The sequence below is a fragment of the Canis lupus genome, chromosome 25 (assembly GCF_011100685.1).
Source record: "Canis lupus familiaris isolate Mischka breed German Shepherd chromosome 25, alternate assembly UU_Cfam_GSD_1.0, whole genome shotgun sequence".
In the NCBI taxonomy this organism is placed as follows: Eukaryota; Metazoa; Chordata; class Mammalia; order Carnivora; family Canidae; genus Canis; species Canis lupus.
In genome coordinates, this window is record NC_049246.1 from 3,708,169 (window position 1) to 3,725,179 (window position 17,011).

Sequence of the window (17,011 nt, forward strand, 5' to 3'; positions counted from 1 at the left end):
TGGGAAAAAAGGAAATGATTAGCCAAGAACCCATTGTTTTAGACTAGGTTTTCCTTCTAAGAGGAATGAAGGGGTCTATTAGTAAGCTTCTAAGGGCTGACCAGGAAATCTCCATGTTGACTAGTTGAAGGCTACATTTCTGTGGGATTGATGCAGGTAGGTGAGGCATTAAGTGCTGCTTTACTGACTTGAGGCCTTAACCTAAGTGACATTTTCAGCCTGTGATTTTTTTTCTTTTTAACAACAGTAACAAATACATTGAGGCATCTGGGTGGCTCAGGTGGTGAAGCACTGGTTTTCGGCTGAGGTCACAATCCCTGGGCCTGAATGGAGCCCTGTGCCAGGACCCCTGCTCAGGGGGAGCCTGCTTCTCCCTCTCCCACTCTCCCATCTTGTGTTCCCTCTTTCTGTGTCAAATAAAATCTTTAAAAAGTAAATAAATTCACCTACATAAAATCTCAAAACAAACCAAAGAACCCAACAATGACAAAAATAAACAAACAACAAACACCTTTGTGGAGAATTGCCAGAATCTGGGATTTTTAAAAAGAGCGCCATCTGTTCAAAGAAAATACCAATATAGTATGGACTATTCCACTTGATGCCACAAGGTGTCACTTATATACATGAAAACTCTCCATGTATAACAAACCATTTTAATTCTTTTCAGCAAACATTTTTTGAAGCCCTAACATGGTTCCCAACCTCAAAGGTTCAAATATTACAGAAAAACAGATGTGGAATTCTCTATTTCCAGATCTTTTTCACCTTACAAAATGGAAACTCTATATCCATTAAGCGACCCATTCCTCCCTCCTCGTAGCCCCTGTAAACTGTTCTATTTTCTATCTCTGTGCATTTGACTATTCTAGGTACTTCATTTGGTGGAGTCATACAATAGATGTCCCTTTGTGCTTAGGTTATTTCACTTAGCATAATGCTCAAGGTTCATCTGTGTTAGTATGTATCAGCATTTCAACCCTTTTTAAGGTTAAAAAATGCTCCATTGTATGCAAACAACACATTTTGTTTATCTTTTGATGGATATCCTTGTTATTTCCACCTTCTGACTATTGTGAATAATGCTACTATGAACAATGGTGTGCAAGTATCTGCTAAAGTCTCTATTTTCAACTCTTTCAGGAATATATTTAGAAGTGCAACTGCTGGATCACATAGTACTTCCACTGAACTTTTTAAGGAACCACCATATTGTTTTCCATAGTAGCTGCAGCATTTTAACATGCCCACCAGCAAAGTGTAAGGATTCTGATTTCCCCACATCCTTGCCAATACTTATTTTCTTACTTGTGTTTGTGAATTTTTTTCCCCATCAGGATAGTGTACTCTTTAATCTCCATCCCCCATTCCCCCACCCATCTCCCCTCTGGTAACCATCAGTTTGTTCTCTAAAGAATCTGTTTCTTGGTTTGTCTGTCTTTTTTCCCCCTTTGCTCCTTTGTTTCATAAATTCCACAAATGAGTGAAATCATATGGTATTTGTCTTTCTCTATTTCACTTAGCATTTTATTTTCTAATTCTTTTTTTTTATTTTCTAATTCTATAGATGTTGTAAATGACAAGATTTCATTCCTTTTGACAGCTGAGTAATATTTCATTGTATATATGTACCATTTCTTTATCCCTTTATCAATGGATACATGGGCTACTTTCATAATTTGGCTATTATAAAAATGCTGCAATAAACATAGGCATGCATCTCTCCTTTTCAATTAGTGTTCTTGTTTTAGAGTAAATACCCAGTAGCGTGATTGGGTCATAGGTAGTTCTATTTCTAATTTTTTGAGGAATCTCCATACTGTTTTTTTCTACAGTGGCTACATAAGTTTGCATTGCCACCAATGGTGCACAAGTTGTCCTTTTTCTCCATTTCCTTGCCAACATTTGTTTCTTGTATTTTTGATTTTTGCCATTCTGACAGGCGTGAGGTGATATTTCACTACAGTTTTGATCTGTATTCTCTGGTGATCAGTGATGTTGAACATCTTTTCATGTGTCTGTTGGCCATCTGGATGTCATCTTTGGATAAAACGTCTGTTCATCCCTGTCCATTTTTAATTGGGTTATTTGTTTTTTGGGTGTTAAGTTCTTTATGTATTTTAGATGCTAAACTTTTATCAGATATGTCATTTACAAATATCTTTCCCATTCCATAGGTTACCTTTTAGTTTTGTTGATTGTTTCCTTCAATGTGCAGGAAACTATTTTCAATAGATTATTTTCGTTTTATTTTCCCTGCCTCAGGAGACATATATAGAAAAAAATGTTGCTACAGCCAACGTCAGAGATGTTACTGCCTGCATTCTCTTCTAAGTTTTTTATCGTTTCAAGTCTCACATCTAGGACTTTAATCCATTTTAATTTATTTTTGTGCATGGTGTTACAAAGTGGTCCAGTTTTATTCTTTTACATGAAGCTGTCCAGGTTTCCCAACACCATTTGTTGAAGAGACTTTTTCCCATTGAAAATTCTTTCCCCCTTTGTCAAAGAGTAATTGACCTTATGGTTGTGGGTTCATTTCTGGGTTTTCTATCCTGTTCCATTAATCTATGTGTCTATTTTTTATGCCAGTACCATACTGTTTTGATTACTATAGCTGTGTCATATAACTTGAAGTTCAGAATTGTGATGCCTTCCATTTTGTTCTTTTTCAAGATTGCTTTGGCTATTCGGGGTCTTGTGGCTCCACACAAATTTTAGGGTTGTTTGTTGTAGTTTGGTGAAAAACACTATTTATTGATATTTTGATAAGGATTGCATTAAATGTGTAGACTACATTTTAACAATATTAATTTTTCCAATACATGAGCATGAAATGTCTTTCCATTTATTTATATCATCTTTAGTTTCTTTCATCAGTGTGCTACAGTTTTCAGAGTACATATTTTATCTCTTTGGTTAGGTTCATTCCTAGGTATCTTATTATTCTTGGTGCAATTGGAAATGAGGCTGTTTCCCTAATTTCTCTTTCTGCTGCTTCATTATTGGTGTATAGAAATGTAACAGATTTTCATACATTGATTCAGTATTCTGCAACACTATTTATTTATCAGTTTTAGCAGTTTTTTAGTGGTTTTCAAGTTTCTATATATAGTATTGTGTTAAGCTGCCTGGTCCTGGACTTTTGTTTGTTGGGAGTTCTTTGATTATTGATTTAATTTCATTGTTGAAATCAGTCTCTTCAAACTATTTCTTCTTGCTTCATTTTGGTAGTTTATATGTTTCTAGGAATGTATTCATTTCTTCTAGGTTGTCCAATTTGTCAGCATATAATTTTTCATAATATTCTCTTACAATTTTGTATTTCTGTGGTGTTGGTTGTTGTGGATTTTTTTTTTCCTCTCTCATTTGTGATTCTGTTTATTTGGTTTCACTCTCTCTCTTTTTTTTATTTTATTATTTATTAAATGAGTCTGGCTGGAGGTTTATCAATGTTGTTGATCTTTTCAAAGAACTAGTTTCTGGTTTCATTTATCTGTTACACTTTTTTTTACTTTCTGTATCATTTATTTCTGCTCTCATCTTTATTATTTCTTTTTTTCTGCTAGTATATACTTACTGCCATTTTGTTAGTTGTTGAATAGTTGTTTTTGTAGTTCTTTTCTGTTCCTTTCTTCTCTTGTTCTCTTCTCTCATGATTTGCTGGCTTTCTTTAGCAATATATTTGAGTTACTTTCTCTCTCTCTCTCTTCATTTTTTGATTTGTGATTACCATTAGGTTTATATATAACATCTTAAGCATATAGCAGTCTATATTAATTTGATGGTTGCTTAAGTTTGAACCCATTCTAAAAGCACTAGATATTTACTCCTCTCCCCATCCCATGTTCTAGGCATATAGTATCATCTTTTACATTCTTTTGTGAATCTCTTGACTGATTTTCATAGATACACTTAATTCTGCTGTTTTTATGTTTTCTACTTTTCTCTTACTTATGGTCTTTCCTTCCCACTCAAAAAGTCCCCTTTAACATTTCTTATAGGGCTTTGGTGATGAATTCATTTAACTTCTGTCTGGAAAATGCTTTATCTCTCCCACTATTGTGAATAATATTCTAAATTATGCCAATCCCTCTGGCCTGCGGAGTTTCTGTTGTAAATTCTACTGATCGCTTTATGGGGTTTCCTTTGAATGTAATTGTTTTCTTTTGTTGCTTTCAGAATTCTCCTTATCATGACTTTCTGCCATTTGAATTACTATGTGTCTTGGGGTGGACCTCCTTGGACTGATTTTGTTGGGGGTTCTCTGTACTTCCTGGATCTGGATTTGTTTCCTTACCCAGTTTAGCAAAGTTTTCACCTCTAAGTGAAACTAAAGAAATTTTCTTGCCTCTTTTCTCTCTTTTCTCCTAATGGGATCCCTATAATGCAAATGTTAATACTTGATGGTGTTGCTGACTTCCCATAATCTCATTTTTTATTATTCTTTTTTCTTTCCCCTTTTCGGTTTTATTGCTTTTCATTACTGTCCTCCTGATCCATTCTTCTACTTCCTCTAGTCTACTACTAATTCCCTCTAGTGTGTTTTTAATTTTGATTTAGGAGTTCTTCATCTTTGATTCATTTTTGTTTTCTATTCTTTGTTGATGGTCTCAGTAATATCTTCTACTCTTTTCTTAGTGAATATTTTTATGATCATTACTTTAAATTCTCTACTAGTCATATTTATTGTTTCATTTAGCTCTCTTTCTGTGATTTTGTGCTTTTTTTTTTTTCATTTGGGACATATTCCTCTGTCTCCTTATTTTGCCTAATTCTCTGTATCTGCTTCTATAGATTAAGAAAGTCAGCTTTGTCTCCTACTCTTGAACACAGTGGCTTTATGAAGAAGAGCTCCTATAGTGTCTTGCAATACAATGTCCCTGGCATTTCAGGGATGTCTCTCCCCTCTGTATGCTGTGTGCACTCACCATTGTGGCTAAGCCACATTTGCCTTCAGAGTCACTTTTAATGGCTCTTTTACCTGTGTGGGCAAGGTTTGGTCCATGTGTCGTTAAGGGGCCAGTCTGGGGCTTCCTTGGGCTTGAGTCTGCCAGAGCTATGGTCACACCTCAATGCAGGGCACTAACCATGTTTGTCCTCTGAGAACCTATGGGTGGGGTCTGCAGTCAGACCAGATATCTGCCCCCAGCCAACAGCTGGGGCCAGAGTCAAACCAGTTCTCTTCCCCTCTCTCCAGGATAGGAGCCACTTTGGAGTGATGATGCCCCTGTCAGGGATTGTCAGGGATGCTTACACATTGCCAGGCATGTAGCATCACTTTGGACAGACTCCTGCCAAAGATGTGTTGGAAAGGGCAGGTTCACAGGAGAATGTGAGGGTGGGGCACTTGGTGTTAGCAAGGTTTGTATGAGTCTGCTATGGGAGGAAACCTGAAGCAGCTTTGGAAAACTCCTACAGAGGGTAGGTTTGGGTGGGGGGGGGGAGAGAAGGGGCATGTCTACAAGAGAGTGTAGGGGCAGGTGGTATGGTTAGCAAGCTAGGTGCAAAGTGTTAGCACTAGTTCCTGCAGATGTATGAAAGCTGGGGGGGTGGGGGGGGGGCAAGAGAGGGAATTGGTGCCTGTCAGCTGTTTTATCCTCAGAGAAGTCTAATGATCCCTGCCCCTCTAGCACATGTCCTGAGATTATTATATAAATCTCCTTCCCCTATACCTCACAAGTTTTCCAAACTGCTGCTTCTATGCTCAATGGGTAGTGGGGCATAATGGGGATGTTTCTTATGTTGTCTCTTTAAAGTGAGTACTCAGTTTCCTATTGCCCTCTAGCTCTCCCAGGGTTGAGTCACTGCTTTTTAAGTGGTATTAAACCTCACTGATTATAAAAGCTGATGATGTTAATCACCTCTGGCTTTCAAAGCCAAATGTTATGAGGATTCATCTTCCCAGTGCACATCCCCTGTGCCTGGGGTGACTGAGGTGGGGTCTGCTCTTTCTCTTCTCCATGCTTGCTGTGGACACTGTGGACAGTATGGCAAGTCAGTTTTGTTCCTAACTGCGTCTCCACCCTTCCTAGCATTTTTGATGTGGCCTCTTCTCTACATTTAGCTATTCAGAGTCTATTCTGCCAGTCTTTGGGTCATTTTCTGAGTTATTTACACTGAGGTGGGTGCTATCTGGGTGTATCTGTGGGAGGAGGTGAACTTAGGGTCCTCCTACTCCACCATCCTCCCCAGAAGTTCTATTAGCTTTTATTCTTTAAAAAGACACTTTTAATCATAAATTAATTGAATCCCTCATGGTACAGAAAATTACAAAAACAAAATAAATGCTTAATTCTATTTTATTTAGTAATAAAAGACACATATATACACATATAATACATAATAACTACACATGTGTAACATACATATATATATATATATAGTAACTATATTAGAAATAAAATATATTGCTTAACATAGGGAACGAAGTACAGGATGAAGGAGCTGAAATAGAAGCTAGAGGTCCTGAGCTTAGCCAAATTTTGTAGATTTGATATGTAAGCACATAATTATTTCATATTCTTATAAAAGTAAATTATTAAATCAGTTCCTAAAAATAAAAACAAAACATAACCAACCTGAAATTATTTCAAATTTTTTTAAAGTATATATGTATTTCTTATAGTATATATTCTAAGGACAAAAAAACTTTTAAAAAAATATTTGTTAGAGTGATCATATTGTTGACAGTAGTTTTGATGTTATTCTGAGACAGCTGCAAATGTTATGTAAGACAAAACAATGAGTCATTATTTTGGTGTGCTTGGAGACCAGCATTTTCACTGTGGGAGAAAGGCTATATACAAATAAGATAAAGAGGTTAAATAAAAACCCCAAAATACTGAATTTAGATTGGAGTGTCCATAAATTTCATGATGTATGTTTATATTTATATTTATATTTATATTTGTATCTATATTTATATCTATATTTGTATCTATATTTATATTTATTTCTTACCACTGTCCACTAAAGTACCTAGAAGCAATGACAAGTCCGAAAGTCACAAACACTATCAGTGTCAGGTTGTACCCTACTTTCCCACCAGAAGTGTGGGGATTTCTTCACACAACAATATATGCTATTGAGAGATACATTCCTTCTTCCTTTTTAGGGCCATAGATTACTCCATTATATGACCCTACCCTGGTTTACTCAGGTTATCTTTTCATTGAAGTTTGGTTTCTTCTAGATTTGTGCTATCATAAATTGTGCCATAATAATAGACTCACTTTTTTCTAATGTTCTGTACTTTTGTGCTGCTTCATGTTCATGTATTATCTGTCCAACATCCTTTAAAAAGTTATGAGGAAAAAAAAAACAACTTTATCAACAACATTAACAAAACCAGGAGAGGGAGACCCAGGATTTGAAAGGAAGCAAGGACTGCATGTAAGAGGGACCTATGGCAATTCAGTTAAGACTACAGTGAACTGGAGAGAGACCCATGGAAATGACACCATAAGAGAGGAGAGGCGAGACCTGATTGGTATTTAGAAATAGAACTCCAGGAATTTGAAGACTGAAGAGATATGGGTATTAAAAGAGGAGATCTCTAAGCCAGACTCTTGTCTGTGGGAAGGTGATGATCACCAGCAGGGAAAACATGGTAAATCTCAAGGAAAAGATGGTGAATTCATTTTGGACACTTTACACGTGAAAGTCCTCTGGTACAGCAAGTAAAAATGTTGAGTTACCAGAAATGAGTAAAACTGCAGACTTGCAAATCTTTAGCACATGGGCTGTAGGCAAATCCATAAGAGTGGATGAATTTAAGCCAGAATTCTGAGAAAACACTCTATTTACATATGATATATATTTGCATGTTGCATATATGTATATGTGTGTGCATGTGCATACATGTTCAACTGTTTATTTTGGACACTTTCAACATACACAAAAGTGGAGATACAATGCACTTTCTAATATCTCTTACTCCGTTTCAATAATTACCAAAAATTTGCCATTCTTATTTCATTTGCCATGTATTTTTTAAGTATTTTAAGCCAAATCCCACAATTCATAATTTCACCTGTAAACACTACATTTTATATCTCTGATAGGGTCCATTTTTGTTACTCTTATAACCAAAAAGTCATTATTCCACCTAATGTTATTGTACTAGTTTGCTAGGACTGTCATAACAAAATACCAGATTTGGTGTGCTCATGTCTCTGGTGTCTCTCTATGTGTCATAACCTCTTTTTATAACAGTACCCATCATATTGGATTAGGGCCCATCTTAACAGCTTCATTTAATTTAACCACATCTTTAAAGACTCTATTTCCAAATACAGTCATGTTTTAAGGTACCAGGAGTTCAAGCTAGAGTATATGAATTTTCAGGGGACAGAATTCATTCTATAACAGTTAACATGGCCAGTGCACCTTCCATTTTCCTAGAGTGGTTATCACATTATGTACTGGATGGATTCTATTATCATGGTGTTACTTAACGTGTTACTCTGTGCCTCTTTTTTCAAGCAAACTGGTTGCTAGATCTGGAGGCTTCTTTAGATTTAGATTTAATTTCTGGTTTTGTGAAAATATTTCATTAGTAGTAACAATATGAAATGTATCACATCAGGAGGCACATAATACTTGATCATCTCACTTGTAGTACTGTTAAGATTGATCAAGTGTTGTCAGCCTGATTCATGTTTTATAAAGTTCCCTTTCAACCTTCCACCTAATGGTTATTTGGCAAATATTAGCTATTATTTCAGTCATGTCCAGTCTACTAATAGGCCCACCAAAGGCATTCACTTCTTTTACACATTTTTTTTGATCTCTAAGATTTACTTTTGGTTCTTTCTTAGGACTTTCATTTCTGTGCTTATATCGCCCATCTTCTCTTGCATGCTATTTCCTTATCTATCAGAGCCATCAGCATTTCTTTTTTAAAGATTTTATTTATTTATTCATGAGAGACACAGAGAAAGAGGCAGACACATAGGCAGAGGGAGAAGCAGGCTCCTCGCAGGACCGCCTGATATGGGACTTGATCCAGGGATTCTGGGATCACGCCCTGAGCCGAAGGCAGACTCAACTACTGAGCCACCCAGATGTCCCAAGCCCTCAGCATTTAATCATAGTTTTAAAGTCCCAGTCTGGTAATTCCAATACCCATGCTATGTCTGGTTCTGATGCTTGCTCTGCCTCTTCAAACTATATTTTTTGTCTTTTGGAATGTTTTGTATTTCCTTCTTGATAGCTAGACAATAAAAAGAACTGTTGTAAACAGACCTTTAGTAATGTAGTGGTGAGGTTTAGGGTAGATGAAGCATTCTACAGCCCCACAAGTGAGCCTATGCCTCTGAACTGTGAACTTCACAAATGCTTCTCAGCCTCCTCCCTCCTCCTCTCATATGCAGGACAGGATGGTTAGAGTGGGTTAGAGTTTTATTTCCTTCCCTGCAGATCATCTAAGCTCTGATAAAACCCCAACAAGTTAGACTCTGGTTAACTAGTTTCCTGAGGGCAAGCTTTACTAAGAGAACAGAGTTCTCTGGTTTGTTTTCAGATGGCTCCTTTCCTTTCTTCCTGTCTGAAGCACAAGATTTTTCTCTGATATTTACTGTGAAAAACTGGTAGAGTTCTTGGAAGTATATACAAGTGTGGGGGCTGCCTCATGACTGGTCCCCTGGAGTTTTTAAGTGTAGAATTGTCCACACTGAGCCTCCAACAATTCATCAATTGCAGTTCAGGTTTCCCTACCCCAGCACTGGCTCCAGGAGGTTGCTGCTCCAGTTCTATCTGGGGGGTAACTGTGTGCCCTATGACCTCACTTCCCTTGCAGATCTAAAAAGAGTTGTTGATTTTTCAGTTTTGTTCATTTTTTACTTATTGTTAGGATGCAGTAGCAACTTCTGAGCTCCTTACATATGGAATTGGACTTATTATTTCTTAGAAACATTTTCTTTTTATGGGTTGTAAAATGGTAATATTATTTCATTCCTCCCTCATTTATTCACTGGACTTCTTCTATAAAAAAGTTTTCTTCACAGTCAATTTGGTTGCCCTATATTTCAGTTTATGTAGGAAAAGCAGGGTAATTGTTTTGGTTTTTTAACTTTTATTTATCAATTTCAGAATAATGAATTGGTATGTAGCAATCCGTATGTTTTTTCATGAGTTTTTTAAAGAAATGCTAAATATTCATGTATTTAAACATATTTAATGTGTTTCAATCCACTGCAGTCAAAAAATTTTTTATTTGTCCTTCATGCCCCATGTATTGCTTCTTTTGCCAGTAGGAGCCATTTCAAGCTGGACACTATATCATTGCCTACAAACACACACACACACACACACACACACACACACAGCCAAAGGATTCAGAATATACATGTCTTTCCCTTCTCTCCACGATCCCATCTAGTTTCCTAACTAATGGACATATGTTACATCCACTTATATTCTATTGGCCAAAGCAAGTCATATGGAAAAATGCAGTCACTAGGGTGGGGGAAATAGATCCTACCCAAGCTGAAGACATGAGAAAAGTGAAATTTTTTTATTTAAAAAATTGTGAACTAATAAAACTACCTCTCTGGTTGTGATGGTTTTATGTGTCAACTTTGCTACCCACCTATTTAATCAAACACTAATCCAGGTGTTACTGGGAAAGAATTCTGTAGATGTGTTACTCATCTACAATTGATGGATTCTAAGTAAAGGATATTACTCTTAATGATATGGGTGGGCATTTTTCAATCAACCTTGGTAATATACAAAGGTCTTTACAGCAAAATCTAAGGTTTCTTGCAGAAGAACAAATTGTCTCAAGGCTGCAACATTAAGTCCCGCCTTAGTTTTCAGCCTCCTACCCTGCCCTACAAACACAGACTTGCCAGCTTCAACAACAACTGAATAAGCCGATTCCTTAAAATGAAAGAATGACCCTAGACAAAGCAATCAGACAAGGGAAAGAAATAAAAAGCATCCAGATTGTAAGGAAGAAATAAAACTATTTCAATTAACAGATGCTATGATCCTATATACAGAAACTCTAAAGAACATAAACACACACACACAACTATTAGAGCTAATTAAACAAATTTGGCAAATTTGCAGAGTACAAGATCAACACTCAGAAACATGTTTTTTTTTAATACAATGAATAATCTAAAAAGGAAATTGGTAATTCCATTTATAATACCATCTGCTATGGACTAAATAATATCCCCCTAAAATCCATATGTTGAAGCTCTAATCTCCAATGTGATTGTTTTTGGAAATAGAGCCTATAAAGAAGTAATTTATGTCTAAATGAGGTCATGAGGGTAGGGCTCTAATCTGATAGATTAGTATCCTTATAAGAATAGATACCAGAAGGGCACCTGTGTAGCTCAATCCTTAAGCATCTGCCTTCAGTTCACGTCATGATCCCAGGGTCCTGGGATTGAGCCCCCTGCAGGGAGCCTGCTTCTCCCTCTCTTTTCACTTGTTCCCCTGCTTGCATTCTTTCTCTCTCTGTCAAATCAAATAAATAAATTAAATAAATAAATAAATAAATAAATAAATAAATAAATAAATAAATAAATAAATAAAATCTTTATTAAAAAAAAAAAAAGGATAGGGATGCCTGGGTGGCTCACTGGTTTAGTGCCTGCCTTCCGCTCAGGGCGTGATCCTGGAGTCCTGGGATCAGGTCCCACACTGGGCTCCCTGCATGGAGCCTGCTTCTCCCTCTGCCTGTGTCTCTGCCTCTCTCTCTCATGAATAAATAAAATCCTTTTTTTTTTTTTTTTTTTTTAAGAAAAAAGGAGACTCTGTCTCCCTTTCTTTCTCTCCTTTCCCACTAAGGAAGGACAAAGTGAGAAGGCAACTATCTACAAGCCAGGAAGAAACCTCATACCAGAAACCAAACTGGTCAGCACCTTGGTCTTGGATTCCCAGTCTCCAGAGCTATAAGAAAGAAATTTCTGTTGTTTAAGACAACCAGTGTGTGGTGTTGTTATAGTAACATAAGCAGACTAAGATAGCATGTAAGAAGATGAAACACTTAGGAATGAATTTAACTAAGGAGGTGAAAAATTTGTGTACTGAAAAACCACAAAACATTGCTGGAGGAAATTAAAGATCTAAAGAAATGAAAAGACATCATGCTCATGAATTGGAACACTGAATAATTTCACACAGCAATACTTGTTAAAGTGGTCTACTGATTCAGTCCCTTTCAAAATCCTTGCGATCAGGGATCCCTGAGTGGCGCAGCGGTTTGGTGCCTGCCTTTGGCCCAGGGTGTGATCCTGGAGACCCGGGATCGAATCCCACATCGGGCTCCCGGTGCATGGAGCCTGCTTCTCCCTCTGCCTGTGTCTCTGCCTCTCTCTCTCTCTCTCTCTCTGTGACTATCATAAATAAATAAAAATTTAAAAAAAATTAAAAAAAAAAAAAAAAACAAAATCCTTGCGATCTATTTGTAAAAATGGAAAAGATGAATCTCAAATTCATATAAAGCTGCAAGACAGCCAAAACAATATTAGAAAAGAACAACAAAATTAGAAAACTTACACTTCCCCATTTCAAAACTTACTCCAAAGGTACAGTAATGAAAACTGTGGTACAGATTTCTTCCTGCTATCCAAAAATAGAGCTCCTATGAAAACTTTTATAAACTGAAATGGCATAGAGTGAAGAAGTAATTAACATTAATTTACATGGAAATTTTTTAAAACATTCTCAGACCCGTAAAATAATCTTTCTCAGGTTTTTCCAATACTTTTAAGACACATCTTGCTAATGGATGCACAACATAAATCAAGATTAAGCACAGATGCTCACAGACCGTGTAAAGCTACAGTAGCTTGTTACCAAGATGTAGTTGCCAATGTTGTTCCACCCTTGAGGCTCAGGGTGCATGCTGTCTCTCTAAAGGGTCACTATAAAACAAATGCTGAACACTTTTTTGTCTTTTAACCTTTTGTTGTAAAAGCAAAAATCCTTTTCAGATTTCTTTCAATTAATGAAAGCAGGTACTAATGTAGGCCTTTTATAAAAGCAAAGTGGCATAACACAAACTTTGATACAGAACAGACATATAGACCAATGGATTAGAATTAAGAGTCCAGAAACAAACCCATACGTGTATGGCAAATTGATTTTTGCTATGGAGATCAAGACAATTCATCGGGAGTAAGAATAGTGTTTTCAACAAATGGTTCTGGGACAACATGCAAAAGAATGAAATGAATCCCTAATACACAACATATACAAAAACTAACTCAAAGTGAATCAATGACAAGCTCTCTCCATGACTCTAGTCCACCTTGTGGGACATTTATCAACCAGTTGTAGCAAGAAACCTAAGTCCATTTACAGAGAACTGTGTATCTGGATCCACTTGGATATCTGATCACCTTCCATATCTGATCAAACTCTTAGTCGCCACCCTTGGTGTCTGATCACCCTGATCTGCCTTCAGTCAGAATCCCATCAAGTCAGTTTAGCCAGATGTTAAGAAACTTCCATCCACTTACCCTCCACCTCTCTTCCTTGGCTATAAATCACTACTTGCTCATGCTGTGTACTTGGAATTGAGCCCAGTTCTATACAGAGCCTCTTGCCTTCTTTTGCAATAGTTCCTAAATAAAATCTGTTTTTACCACTTGAACTATGTCAGGCTCTGGTTGTCTTTTACAGTATATTACCCTTCCCCCAAATTAAAAACAGGCACTAAATACTTCCAAACAAATATTCACAGCAGCACTATACACAATAGTTCAATTGTGTAAATAACCCAAATGGCCATCAATGGACCAACACATAAAACCGTGTGGTATACACACAGAATATAACACATAAAACTGTGGTATATACACAGAATGCAACAGAATATAGGGCATAAAACGAAATGAAGTACTGATACTTACCATAAGGTGGATAGACCTGGAAAACATTATGCTAAGTGTGAGAGAACATAGACCAAAAAAGGCCACATATTCCATGTTTTGTGAAATATCCACATCGTGTAAAGTATTAGATGAAAGTATTAGATGTCTACTAAGGCCTAAGAGTGGGAAAAATGGAGACTAAATGCTTAATGATAAAAATGTTCTGGAATTAAGAGTTGGAATTTGCACATCTTGAATGTACTAAATGCTACTGAATTAGACTCTTAAAGTGTTTCATTTTCTGTTCTGTGAATTTCACCTCAATAGGAATAAAGTTTACACCCAACCAACAACCAAAGTTGTTTAAAGGTGCAGAACGACAATTAGACATTGTAATATCGGCTAGTTATTCCCTTTCTGAATTGTTAGAACTCTTGAGTGAGGTTGCTTCTATTTGTTTTTTGGGATTTGTTACACATTAAACCCACTGCCGTGTGAACATACTACGGGGGGCTGAAAGGCTTGGACTAGTAACTGAAGGAATGGCGACGTTCCCTTTCCATTCGATGGGCTGTGCAACAAACAAACGCTCGTTCCAAGTTTCTTTCACCCTAGAAATTCAAAAGGGCACCCTACACACCACATAGCCACGTCCTACCTCGCATTCTACGGAGCTGGAGGCCCTGCCAGCGAAGGAGCCTGTGGGCGCCGCCCCCCCTTCCGGGCACGAGTCCCCCAGGGCTTTGAGGGGGACCCGCCCCGGCGACGCCAGCCGCCGGCTCGGATTCCTCAGGGCCGCCCGGCCCCCTCAGCTCCTCCTCTTCCGCCCTCAGGCCCCAACTCGCCCCGCCCAGCGCGCCAGGCGGAAGTGCAGGCGCGGAGCAGGCCGTCGGTTGAGCTGCGACACGCCCGCGAGGGGGCGTGCGGGGCGAGCGTGCGGCTTGCAGCGCGGGGCCACTGGCCGCACGTCGCGTCCCGGCCGAGCCAGCGGCGCGGTCCTGAGACCCAGCGCGGCTGCGTCCCGCCCAGGTGGGCGGGGGGCGGGGGCGGGGGCCGGGGGGAGGAGGGGAGAGTGGCGTGCCCGCCGCGGACTGGTAGGCGCGCGAGATCTTGGCCGGGGTCGGAGGTGAGCGAGCGGCTTCCGGAGCGGCTTTTCGCGGCTTGCCAGAGCCGCAGCGCCGCGGGGGGAGGTGTTCCCAGAGACCGGGGGGGCCGGGCCGGGCCGGGCTGAGCCCTCGCGTCGCCTGGGAGTCGCCTCGGTCACCTCTCCCAGTGTTTTGAAGCTACCCTTTCCGTTGTAATTTTGACTTGTGGATTCCAGGTACAGGTATTTCCGAAAATTCCCAAGAATTTCGCCTAGCGCTTCTTTGGGGGCGGGTTTCTTGGTATCCATATTGTGACAAGGCTGTGGGCCCGGTTGATTAGTTGTGGCGCTACGCTGGTAAAGCCTAAGTTGATTAAAAGAACAAAGACAAAAACTTGTGAACAGTTGAAGAGTCAGGTCGGTCAGGAAAAGCAGTGGATTCGATTGCGACTTCTACGGCCGGATTAATTGCTGGTCCTCGCCGTGGTTCCCGGGATTTCAGGAATTAACTTAATAGCAAGCTATTCTGGAGGGCATCTCTTGGAACCGCCGCCTCAGTAGGGGCTGCGTTTTCCTGAGTTCCGTACGTTAAAGGCCCTGGCAAGAAAATAGACCGTGATTAGCAAGATTTTCGGGGTTAGATTGAGGACAGTGTGTGAAGGTTGAGAAGCATGATAGCAAGGTAGATCGAAATTAAGAGAAAGAAAAGATGTACATTAGTCTAGGCAAAATCGGGTCTTTATTAGCTTTGCTTTTTAAGATCTAAAAACGAGGGCTGGTTCGATGGCCTGGAGGTCGTAAGTTTTAGTACAGAGAACCTAAGATCAAAAATCGAGAGAGGTCTGGATTCCAGGCTGTTGTGTGATCTTGGGAAAGCCCTTCATTTTGAGTGCCTCAGTTTGTAAAATGGAGACGGTAATTACAGTGTTTTCACAGAGTTCTGGTAAATCCTATGTAAAGTCATAAAGTTGGGTTTGTAAGTTGTATACGTAGTCAATGGTTTTTGTCTGTAATATTTAAAGTTGCTAAGCCTTCCTTCCTCTTTCTGTTTCCCCCAAATTAGTGACAGATCTAATTTTAAAGTCATGACATTTTGCCTGTTACCTGCTTTACCTTCATCTTTAGATTCAATGATCAGGAATTTTCACCTTAATTTAAACTCATAATAAATCCACAAACTGTTGAAAGGTAGGATTAATGTCTTACTCACTTTTTAAATTATTATTCCTGGAACTTGTATGGTGCCTGTCATTTTTTGTTTGTTTCTTAAACCCAAACTGGCAAAACCTAAGCTTTGGGGGCCCCTAAAAAGCCAAAACAATTTCACATGGAAAATACTGTTTTCTGTCCCTTGAGGAAGTGCTTTTTAGAGCGTAGTTGTGGAGACATACAAGTTAGAGGGAGTTAGCCTTTGAATCCCCTGGAGGAGATTCAAAAAATGTTGATCCCTAAGCCCTACTCCAGACCAGTTGATCAGAAAGTAGGGCATGAGTGTGCCACTTTTTTTTTTTTTTTAAATATTTTTAAAGATTTTATTTATTCATGAGAGACACAGAGAGAAAGAGAGGCAGAGACGCAGGCGGAGGGAGAAGCAGGCTCCATGCAGGTAACCCAACGTGGCACTCGATCCCGCGTCTCCAGGATCACACCCCGGGCTGACAGCGGCGCTAAACCACTAAGCCACCGGGGCTACCTGAGTGTGCCACTTTTTAAAGCTCCTCAGGTTATTCTGTTGTGCTGCCAGGGTGAGAACCCATGTGTTAGAGGAATGAGATTCTTCAGTGTATCCAGTTTGCTTGAGGAGGGCAAGTGCTGGAGGGGCTGGAACTGTATCTGCAAAATGGAGCTTGGGATGTTTGGGGGAATATCTTGAAAGGATTTTTATCTGCAGGTATGATAAAATGCATGATTTGTAAAGTGAACTGTATAGTGATGAAGGTTAGTGGATAGATTATTACAATAATCCAAGAGGCACAATGAGAACAGCAACAGTGGTGAAGGAGAGAAATTTGAAAGCATTTATTCTTTTCTATCCTGGATGTTAAGTATTTTGAAGAAAACGAGTAATGCAAACTTTATTTTACTC

The 17,011-nt window shown here is 38.8% G+C and overlaps 2 protein-coding genes across 19 annotated transcripts in view; one reads left to right on the forward strand and one right to left on the reverse strand.

The window, feature by feature from the left end:
• Positions 1-15,234, reverse strand: part of LOC119877549 (translation initiation factor IF-2-like) — a 123,150-nt gene extending 107,916 nt beyond the window's left edge. Inside the window, exons 1-2 of the mRNA XM_038574484.1 lie at positions 14,923-15,234; positions 14,500-14,839 (exon numbers count right to left, since the gene is read on the reverse strand). Coding sequence (XP_038430412.1) covers positions 14,500-14,839; positions 14,923-15,234 — 652 coding nt within the window. The remainder of the gene's footprint in view (positions 1-14,499; positions 14,840-14,922) is intronic.
• SUPT20H (SPT20 homolog, SAGA complex component) overlaps positions 14,749-17,011 on the forward strand; it is a 39,944-nt gene continuing 37,681 nt past the window's right edge. For 6 of the 18 annotated variants that reach the window (XM_038573178.1, XM_038573189.1, XM_038573186.1 and 3 more), the window contains exon 1: positions 14,983-15,162. The gene's annotated coding sequence lies outside the window, so the exon portion shown is untranslated. The other 12 variants (XM_038573191.1, XM_038573185.1, XM_038573183.1 and 9 more) reach the window with 8 other exon arrangements.